At 34.4% G+C, this 10454-nt stretch overlaps 1 protein-coding gene across 1 annotated transcript; it reads left to right on the top strand.

Annotated features, from left to right (window-relative positions):
* The first annotated feature begins 257 nt into the window (after nt 1-257).
* On the top strand, nt 258-8490 carry LOC112508027 (uncharacterized protein At4g06598-like). Its single transcript, XM_025112807.1, has 5 exons — nt 258-408; nt 3471-4206; nt 5496-5571; nt 5653-5779; nt 7962-8490. The coding sequence occupies exons 2-5, from the start codon at nt 3488-3490 to the stop codon at nt 8159-8161; spliced, it is 1122 nt and encodes a 373-aa protein (XP_024968575.1). The 5' UTR covers nt 258-408; nt 3471-3487; the 3' UTR covers nt 8162-8490.
* The last annotated feature ends 1964 nt before the right edge of the window (nt 8491-10454 follow it).

Raw genomic sequence — 10454 nt, 5'->3', positions numbered from 1 at the left:
TAATGCGACACTTTATATTATAAGTATACTAAAAACTTATTAGAATGTTCAAAAGTATCCTATAAACTTATTGCAAGGTGTTTAAATATATTTTTTATTTAAAATACTTTTTTTATAATTGAAATTAATTATGTACCCAATTAAATATTATAATATTTTTGTTTTTCTTTAAGGTAATAATAAAATAAAAAAAAGGGTGAAAAGATGTAATAACAAGAACATCTCATATGAGTTGTCAAACGGAAGCTTTATTCATCATTCAAGTCAACGACAATTGAAAGATTCGTGAGACGAAGAAAACCCTAACAATAAAAAATTCGGAAGAACAAGCAACTGTTCTTCGATTCGGTTTTTAATCTTCGGTTTTATCTCATCACATTGCCAAGATCCTTACTGAGTAAATTAGAGGTAAACGTTAATTTAAGGGTTATATGTGCGTGAACCAGATGTTTTTGCTTAGTTTGAGCTTTCTATTAATCATTTTGGGGAGAATGTAGGTGACGGGGACTTGATTACTATTTGATTTTTTGATTGATTGTTGTGATACCAAAGATTAGAGTTCTAGGAGTAAAGAATGTAAGTATGAGATGAATTATACGATTAGAAATTAGTTTGACTTGATTTTCTTGTCATAAAGGGTGTCGTAAATGATCTGTGATGTTTTCTAAGGGATTACTTGAAAATCTGGAAGCTGCTGTCTTTCTAGTATTAGCTCTGGGTTTGATTTGTTGCTATTGAACTGGATATTCATAGTTAGAAATGATAATTGAGTTATGGTGGTTTATATGGGTTTTGAAATTTTGGTTTTTTTTTTTTTGCTTTGGTTATGTGTATGATTGAGATTATTATTTTGAAATGACAAAAATTCTAGAGTTTGCATGAGCAACCCATAACTTAACTGAGGTGGTTCTTAGGCTGTTCTGTGAAGGATTTTCTTAGGAATTCCATTATAATTATAGGCTGTAAGACTAGTAAGTATCCTAAAAGGTTTTACAAATTGGCTAATTGGTAAATAATGGGGGGAATAAGATAAGTGAACTAATACTAACTACCAGTTTGGGTTTCTTGCTCCATCTTTTTGTTGGAGATGAGACAACATATTGAAGTCGAAATGCTCGAGGCCAAAGCTTAGATGCCACACTAAATGATTTTCTCAGATACATATCTGCTTGCCCTTGAATTATCATCAGATGCTATAGAGAAGCTTCCTGTCAACTTCACTTTCAACCAGTCCATTGTTGGTAGTAGTTGAAACATGTATGTTGGCAAGCTAGGCCACTCATATCAAAGCAGGATTGAAATTAAAGTTAATGCACCTAGAACATTGTCGTCCAATTTGACAGTTGCAACTGGTTACTTGTTTCTTGTGAATCCATATCTTTGCTTCCAGTGTGTGAGGGTGTCATCTTGTTTTTGAGTATTCTTTTACTTTCAGCAAATTTTGTTTGATGTCATGCATCACCTCAGCATGAGATTATCTATCTGAGTTGTGGATCATTGTATCTTGCCAACTTGACTGTTGTTTCGAAAATCATCTTCTTCTTCATCTATTTCTCTTACACATTTTTATAATTTGTATTATCTGGTATGAACTATATACATGTACAGTCTGTTGTCACTTATATGGTTGTTGAGATACTTTTTTAGATGTTGAAAAAAGATAAAATATTAGTCATTGAAAATCCGAACTCTATTGAGAAAATATGAAATAGCCAAGCAAACAACAACAGAAACCTGGTTGTCAAGATCTTCTTTTTGAAACGTTGAAAAAAGATGATATATTAGTCACTAAAAATCTGAAACATATTGCAAAATATGACCTAGTGAAGCAAACAGCAACTGAAGTCCAGTTGTCAAGTTCTTTTATTAGTGTATATGATATCTTCAAGCAACATATGATCTGCGAAGATGGACATTGCATACCAAGGATTCTCCAAGGAAGAGTATACACCATCCTAGAAGGGCCTATAATGCTCTAGGATGGTACAGTGTTCTCTGTAGTTCTTTAGGGCACTCTTGTAGTATGTTGAAGCTTCAACGTATAGTGGTCTGGGATTTATGTAGGAACATAGACGGTTCCCTTTATTTAGATCTTTTCCTAGACGGTTGGAGCCTTTTTTAAAAGGTGGAGGCCTCCGTCATTTGTAGCATCAAGTGAGGAGAAACAAGTGTAACGATCCAAGTTTGATAGAAACTAATAAACTACATTGTTTTCCTCATTTCGTTTGGGAAAAATAAGTCGACACCTGCCTCATCATAGCCATAAACCAATAAGAAAACACATTTTGTACATGAAACGTAGTGAAATTTTATGCATAAAAGCTAAATCTAATGTAAAGTAACAGGCACTAGTAAATAGCGCTAAACACCATAATCCTAAAAAGTAATGTATTCAACCTAGATTAATTCATTAGAGGTTTAAATATTGGAACATTACCAGTGGCAAAATTTTCAAAAATCAAGGTATTGGCTACTAAGGATTACAATTGAAGGAAATATTGTTTAAATATAAGCTCCTCGACAATTTCTATGTTCAGGTAATCACTTTAACAAGGAAAATGACATTGATAGTTCAGCACTTTTGACTAAAATCAGTTCATTGTTTCAAAATCAACAGACATGGAAAAGAAAGTGAGTAGTTCACACGGAGAAATTAAGGAAATAAGAAAAAGCAAAAACAGAGGAAAATTCGACTAATGCAGGTGGTTAATGGTGGAATAGGTTCTAATTGGTTTACTCTATCACTTCATCTCTGTTATTTATAATGGATTAGTTCGGGTTTCTAACCGAAATTCTGTGTGAAAAAGTCTCAAAGTTTTGCGCGGCATAGTCATCAAGGTGTCCAATGCATCCAAAGCACCATATAGGACGTCGATTAGAGACATATAAGGTTTATTCCTAAAGACTTTTGAATACTTGCCTCTTTGCTACTGCCTTGTTGCCTAGGCAACAACTAGTTGACATCTTATTTGCTGCTAATGCAAAGGCATTTTCTGAAAGAGCATGCAGAAGAGAAACTTATATATATTTTTTCATTAAATGTTCTATGGATAATGTGGTATTGATGTATCGATTGCCAAATTCAATAGATATTTCAAATTCAAATTCATGAACTGGATCAGGCAGGTTCCATCATTTCAGAGCACGCTGGCCCACTTAGAAGTTACAGCAGGCCGTGATATGCATGACCACACAGAGCTCATGAGTCCACACTGCAGCTCAACTTTTACCTAGCAACTTGTTCAGAGCTCTTTGACCTAGTGTCACTTTCTCTAAATGTTCAAAGCATATTATGATGATACCTGTTTATTATGGTTTTTATAATCTACAGTCTAAATAGGCCGTCACTTGGCGTCTAACCAGCCTCCATATATAGTTGGCCTCCATATATAGTTGGCCATATCATGGTTACCTTTGTTTCCATTACAATTTTTTCTGTTTAATATACTTATGATTTCAATCTTCACCAGGGATCTGTGCTCTTGCTATGGCAAACTCCAAGGGGCCTTCAACAATGAGAAGTATGATGTACAATGGAAAACACTCTTTACTTCCCCCTAAAAGTCCATTTCCCAGCATTGCTCCCTCATATGCTGATTATGTCTCAAATTCTGCTATTGGGCCAAAAGGACCACCGAAGTATAGGGATGGGAATTCACTCCATCAACGTACTTCCTCTGAAAGCTTTCTGATAGAAGAGCAGCCTTCTTGGTTGGATGATCTTCTTAATGAACCAGAAACACCTGTTCGGAGAGGGCATCGGCGCTCATCAAGCGACTCTTTTACATACATGGAAGCAGCTAATGCTGCGAATAATGAATATAGAGCGCAAGATGAATACAGGTTGAGAAACCTGAGTTCTGCTCTGTCATGGGGATCTCAAGACTTTGACATATTTACAGATTCCCGAAATCCATCTTTTTATGCGGAACCAAATGCAATGATGAAGAATAAGAACCGGGCATGGGATTCATCACAAAATGCATTAACACATTCTATTGGCTCAGCTTCTCCTAGGGACAACTTTGTTCTTCAGAATTCTATATCCTTGGCTGCTTCACGAGAAGTTGATGGGAATACCTCAATCGCAACTGAGAAGAAAGATGCAATTGAATCTCTCCGGCAAGATGCAGATACTTCTGAAAGAAAGGATTCTTCTAGCAACAAGGCTTCTGCATCAGAAACAGACACAAAACGTGCCAAACAGTAAGCAAACTCGTTTCTCTTTTGATTCTTTTCGGCACAACATTGATCATTATAGCTATTCATGCTGCTGTAATTAGGTACAACTATTTATCTGGGAATTTGGAAATCCTTAATTTTTACTAGTTAAATAGTAGGAAGAAGATGTTATCTTTGATATTTTTCACAATCAGTTACCATTTTAGTCTTTTACATCGACTCTGTTCCTCTGTGGCATGCGATGCAACTTTAATTGAGGCCATCTAGAATATTAGATTGTTCATTGAAGGTACTTTTCAGTTTTCACCAGAGTTTATGGGGATTATACATATTTGGGCCTATGACTTTAGGCTAAATTTCACTACCACCTATCATCTCCATTTCAATGGTAAGGGGTCTATTAAGTTCAACTGGCGAGTAAAGAAGACTTTTTAACCACAAGGGTGGTGCCTGATTGGTTTGAGCTTGGCTCCAAAGGTCAAAAGTACCAGGAGGTCCCAGGTTCAAATCCAAGGAGGAATAAAAATCTCCTTGTGGCCACGGAGGTTCAAATGCGGTGACGCCGGGCTATCTGCAAAGCAGGTGGTTGCCCTGGGATTAGTCGGCTCGCATAGCGGGTTGGATATCCAGGTTAATAAAAAAAGACTTTTACTTGTCTCCAGTAAAGATGATGGTTTGGTCGTTTTGCCCTTGACTTTAAAGGTCTTTTTCTTCACCGTAATAGGTTAAAGAAATTCCCCAGTTTTTTAATTTATTTTACAAGAGTAAGTTAAAAAATCCTCCATGCCTTAAAGTAGGATAATAATATTGTCTGATCAAACATGGCCCTAAAAACATGGTAAGTATTCTATGTGTAAGGACCTGAGTTTGCTCTGCTGAAACCAAGATCTTCATACGTTTGCAGAAAAGCTTCTTTGTGTTGGACCCCTTTAGGGTACACAATAGAGTTGCTTCACATTAATCGGCTTGGCACCAGATTGAATTCATTTTCCTTGATAGTTACTGTCAGAAATAGCATCTATGCATAGATGTTCCTTATTAGTTTAGTGATGTCTGTAAAAAGTTTCAAGTCTTTTGCTTCTTTCTGTAATGGACTACCTATCCACAAGTTGGAAGAATGAAAAATGATAAGCTACATGCAAAAGTCTGGCATTTAAAACGACTATGGAATGCTTTGGAAAGTAAATTGGGCCTCTAATGTACAATGTAAATTGTCAAGTGAACACAGACATTTGGCATTATCTGTATTTACTGAAATCTTTAAGGTTTAAAGTTAGCAGTGCATCCATTAATCTAATAATGACCTAATACAGGCAATTTGCTCAACGTTCTCGGGTCCGGAAGCTTCAGTACATCGCTGAGCTGGAAAAGAATGTACAGGCTTTACAGGTAGATTAGAACGTGAGGAAAACTTTTTATGGATGGCTCATATCTATTCCAACCAGGTCATGTTACATCTGCTGTGTGCAGGCAGAAGGTTCTGAGGTTTCTGCTGAGGTGGAATTTCTAAACCAGCAAAGTCTTATCCTGAGCATGGAGAATAAAGCGCTGAAACAACGCTTAGAGACTTTGGCTCAAGAGCAACTTATCAAGTACAGTAAGTATCTACAACTTGTTCATCCTTTGCAACTTCTACGCATTACTGCTGTTAACATCTATGCTCTAGCTTGTAATACAAGTTCAGAATAGTTCCTGGTCAGCAGGTAGGAATAATGGTCTGTTGGAACTTCAAACAAGTTGATGTTAGAACTATTTTTGGCAAGTAACTAGCAGTCCTAAGAACCTAGAGATGAGCTTGTGATTTGTTAATTTCCCAGAAAAAGGAGGCACACAAGAATCAAGAACTCAATCATGTTGAGCGGAAAGTTATTGAGCTAACAATGATGAAATAGCAGTTCTATTTACTTGTCAAGATGATGTTGTGGCATCTTTCCAGTGTTACACTCTCTCGAATTTTAAGCGTCTTCTTTTATGAAACCAATTTTGGATGGTAGCAGACTAGAGTTTGTTGCAACATTTACCCTTCTATATTTTCTTTCAGAACACTGATCCTTACCAAGTGACCTAAATGAACCACACTTTAGCCTTTTTTGCTTTCAGATCTTATTCTGAGAGCCAGATGTACGATTTGAAAGAGGAATTCTTATGTTTGAGGCAGGAGAATGTAACAGTAGTTTAGATTGTCCTGGAGTTTATTCTTAAGAAAGCAAGGTTTGCAATTCAAATTTTATTATGTGAACTCTTATGAGATGTAGGCTGGAATGCTTGAGAGAGGTTTATCACATAATAGGCGCTGCTTCTATAATTGTATTCTTTGCCACTTTTCATGTTTAGTTCATTCCTTGCAATTAATTAGTTGCTAAAGAATTAAAAAATAGATTTTGCATACGTTGTAGGGCGTGTTTTTGCTCTAGAAGCTTAGGCTACTATCTGCAATATCTCTACTCACATACATGTACAAATTTGCTAAATTTTAAGCAAGGTGAATAGTATAAAAGAAATATAGACATTATATTTCATGCCCTCAATTGTAGTTAACATCATCTAGTTGAGATGGCCAATTTCATCTATCTACCAGCAAACTCTTAGTTGACATCACTTTTTTCTTGTTGATGCATTCTAAGTAATTTTCACTAGCATAAAAACAGTATAGACATATTATTTTATTCCCTTACACGTAGTTCACATCATAGTCACTTCTTTTGCCATAGTTATATCTGTCTCAATATGATGTTACTCGCAGACAGAGAGAACCTGGTGAATAACTTTTAATTTGCATTCTCTTTTGGAGGTGATGCATTATTGAAGCAGATGTTATTAAGAGGATAGAGAAAACTTGGAACTTGTTCAAATTGTTTTTGCTGTCGAGATCTTTTTTTTTTTTTTTATTAAAGCTCCCTCAAATTGGCCAGGTCCACCTAGGATAAATATTTGGAGAATAGCATGCAGGAAAACACTCTCTCTTACTCTCTCCTTAACACTTACTAGATATAGATGCACCACCACTTGATGTGCCTAAACAGTGTACTATTCCTACCACACCTCCACTAAAGAAAATAACATTTGACAAATCAATTTATGATGTATTTTTACAGTGTTGTTAACTGAAGCTCACCACAAAGTAGGTTTGCACAGTGGCTGTTTTTCGATAAATGTTGGGTTACTTTTATGGTTCAGACAACTGATTGATAGGCATGGACAAGAAGAGAATTGCATGTGGTGTTTATTGATCTAGATAGGTTGTGGGTACACTTGGGCAGTAGGCACTTTTCCTAAATAACATGTTCATAACACGATATTGTTGATAAAGTTACTTGAACTAAGAATTTGGAAAATGTACATCCAAAAATGGAACTTGAACGAACAATCTTGGTCTTTCTTGCCAAAAGCTGGGTAAACAAGAGTAAGGGTCTAGTTTATATGAAAAACTTGATCAAGGGGTTTGAATGTTAATCCAGGTTTTCCAAAATATGTGGTTTTAATTTGGATCTGGTAACATTATATTTATGTAATTCTAACTAATTAAAACCTTTAATTAAATTCATGACCTCCGGACCTATGAAAAGGAAAATGGCTTCATACTCATCAGAAGGTCTTGGATTTTATTAAAATCTCATTTTGGTTATATACCTAAATATCTCATTGAAAAGTCAGTCAACTGCTATAGTTATATTTTGTCCCTTAAATCTTCTTTTCTCTACAAAGAAATTCTTTTGACTAGTTCTTGACACCAATGGGGGAAACACAATACTAACTGATTTGTGAAATCTGTTTTCCAGTGGAGCATGAAGTTCTGGAGAGAGAGATAGGGAGACTGCGAGCCTTGTATCAACAACAGCAACAACCACAACAGCCACCTACGGCTCCTAGACACCGGCGAACCACCAGTATGGACAAACTCGATTCTCGATTTGCAGACCTGTCTTTGAAAAAGGACTCTGGTTCTTCGCACGATGTTTCTGGCCCACTCCATACCTGAATACAAACATCACAGTGTTCAATCATCCTGACCCTTCCATTATCGACGTTTTGTCATCCAACTGGCAAGAACAACTATTTGCAGGTTTCACTAGGTTCTTCTGTACCCTTTTGTGGCCTTTCCTTTTCTTTAGCTTTAGGGCTCGTGTTTATTATTACCTTGCCTGTTTTTATTTCGCTAATTTAGTAAATTTCTCTGCACCTGGTAGTCTGGGAATCTTGATTTCCCAGTTGGAGACTCACCGGAGGTGTTAACTTTAGAACCTGATACAATATTTCATGTTCTTCCATATGCTCATTTATGATCAACTTCTATTATTATTACTGTTCACCCTAGTTTTGTGCAATAATATTTGGAAATTTGTTTAATCATCTATAGTTTCTTGATTGAACTTGTTTTTTAACTAGAACCCTTCATTTTTTGCATGTTTCGCCTGCAATTTTTGGTTGTGCATATGGTCCTTGAGACAATGTGTGCATATTCTAACAACTCTAGTCTTTAATCATTGTTATCCAAACCACAAGGGTGGTGCTTGATTGGTTTGAGCTTGGTTCCATAGGTCAAAAGTACCAGGAGGTCCCAAGTTCAAATCCAAGGAGGAATAAAAATCCCCTTGTGGCAACGAAGTGTCAAATGCGGTGACTCCGAGATATCTGCAAAGCAGGTGGTCATCCCGGGATTAGTCGGCTCGCATAGCGGGTTGGATATCCAGGTTAATAAAAAAATCATTGTTAGCCATGTATTTGATATTAGACTAGGAGTGTAGTTTCCATATTAGGTTTTGCTTGTTCACTCTTAACTTGCTTTTCAAAACTTTATTGTATCCGACTTTCTCTTTGTCATGTCTTTCACAAGCTGGGGGGGTCTGTATAGAGACAACCGTTTTACTCTTTGGGGTACAGGTCAGATCTGCATACATCTTACTCTCCCTAGACTCTACTGTCGACTGAGATATGTTAGGTTTGTTTGGTTTGGCTTTAAATGTTCAAGTAATAGCTACTTTTTTCTCCTAGGGTTGCAAATTGCAATAGCTTCTCGGTTGGTATTGGTAGTAAGATGAATGTGGTTTCCTTTTTAGACTTTACTTTCGAGTAAAATATATTGGATTCGTTTAATTTAATATGAAATAATTAAAAAGTGTTTAAAAAAGGAAGAAAGTTAAAAATGCATTGTTGTATTGGGAAGAAAAAGGAATTGATAGGCACCAATGGCATTTTTACACACTTTGTCCTTGTTTGTTGTTTTAAAAGAACTTTAATACATTCACATCATTGCATGTATACATAAACCACATTTTATTAACTATGTAAAAGAAATATAACAAAAAAATTTCAAAATTATAAATTTCATAATTTATTTATTGATTTGTGGTTGAGATTGGATCTTACGGTTACCACAAACTAATTAGTTCTCATTTGATTAGGATCTTGTGTATGTATTTATGTATGTATATATATATATATATATATTGGATATTTTAGATTTAAAAATAAGAGTAATTTATTTTTATTAAAAAAATAAATAAAAGAGGTGTTTATTGTGAATTTAACTGGGTTCATCACTTATACAAATTTAAATATGGGTCTTAAGAATTTGTCCTCGTGCACCATTTACATGCATCTTAAATTTATGCATTTTTTTAATGGTATTTGATGCAGAGTAATTGTAAATAATAAATAAAAACATTACATTAGCAGAGTAATTGTAAATAATAAATAAATACATTAATTATGATTTATACTTTACAAATTAACAGGGATAAAATACTTATTTTTTGATATAATGTGTTTGATATTTTTTATTAGTTTAAATCTAAAATTATATATTTATCTTATATTTATTATATATATATATATATATATATATCAGTTAGTTATATAAATTCTAAATATGAAGCATGTCTAGCATGTATTTGATTATATTTATCTGTTAGTTATATCAATTCAAACATGAAACTTTAATAAGATGTATCAGTGTATCCTTAACATGAAATTTTGAATTTTAAATTATATGTTTTGTTTAGCGATATTTAATGTATAAAATGTGATTTTTAAGACATTATCCTAAATACTAGATAACATAGTACGATAATCCAGTAAAAATTTGAAAAAAACATGGGGTATAAATTAAAAACAAATAAAATGCTTATTACTAATATAATTTATTCTAATAAAATATTAATTACATCTTGGATATTTTAAATTTCAAGATAAAATAAAGTTTAATTAAAAAAATAAAATGAGTTTTTTGGTCTCTATGGTTTATATAATTAACGAGTGAAGTCCCTAAAAAG

This window comes from Cynara cardunculus, assembly GCF_001531365.2.
Source record: "Cynara cardunculus var. scolymus isolate 2C chromosome LG 2, CcrdV1, whole genome shotgun sequence".
Lineage (NCBI taxonomy): Eukaryota > Viridiplantae > Streptophyta > Magnoliopsida > Asterales > Asteraceae > Cynara > Cynara cardunculus.
This window is presented reverse-complemented; position numbering and strand designations above follow the sequence as displayed.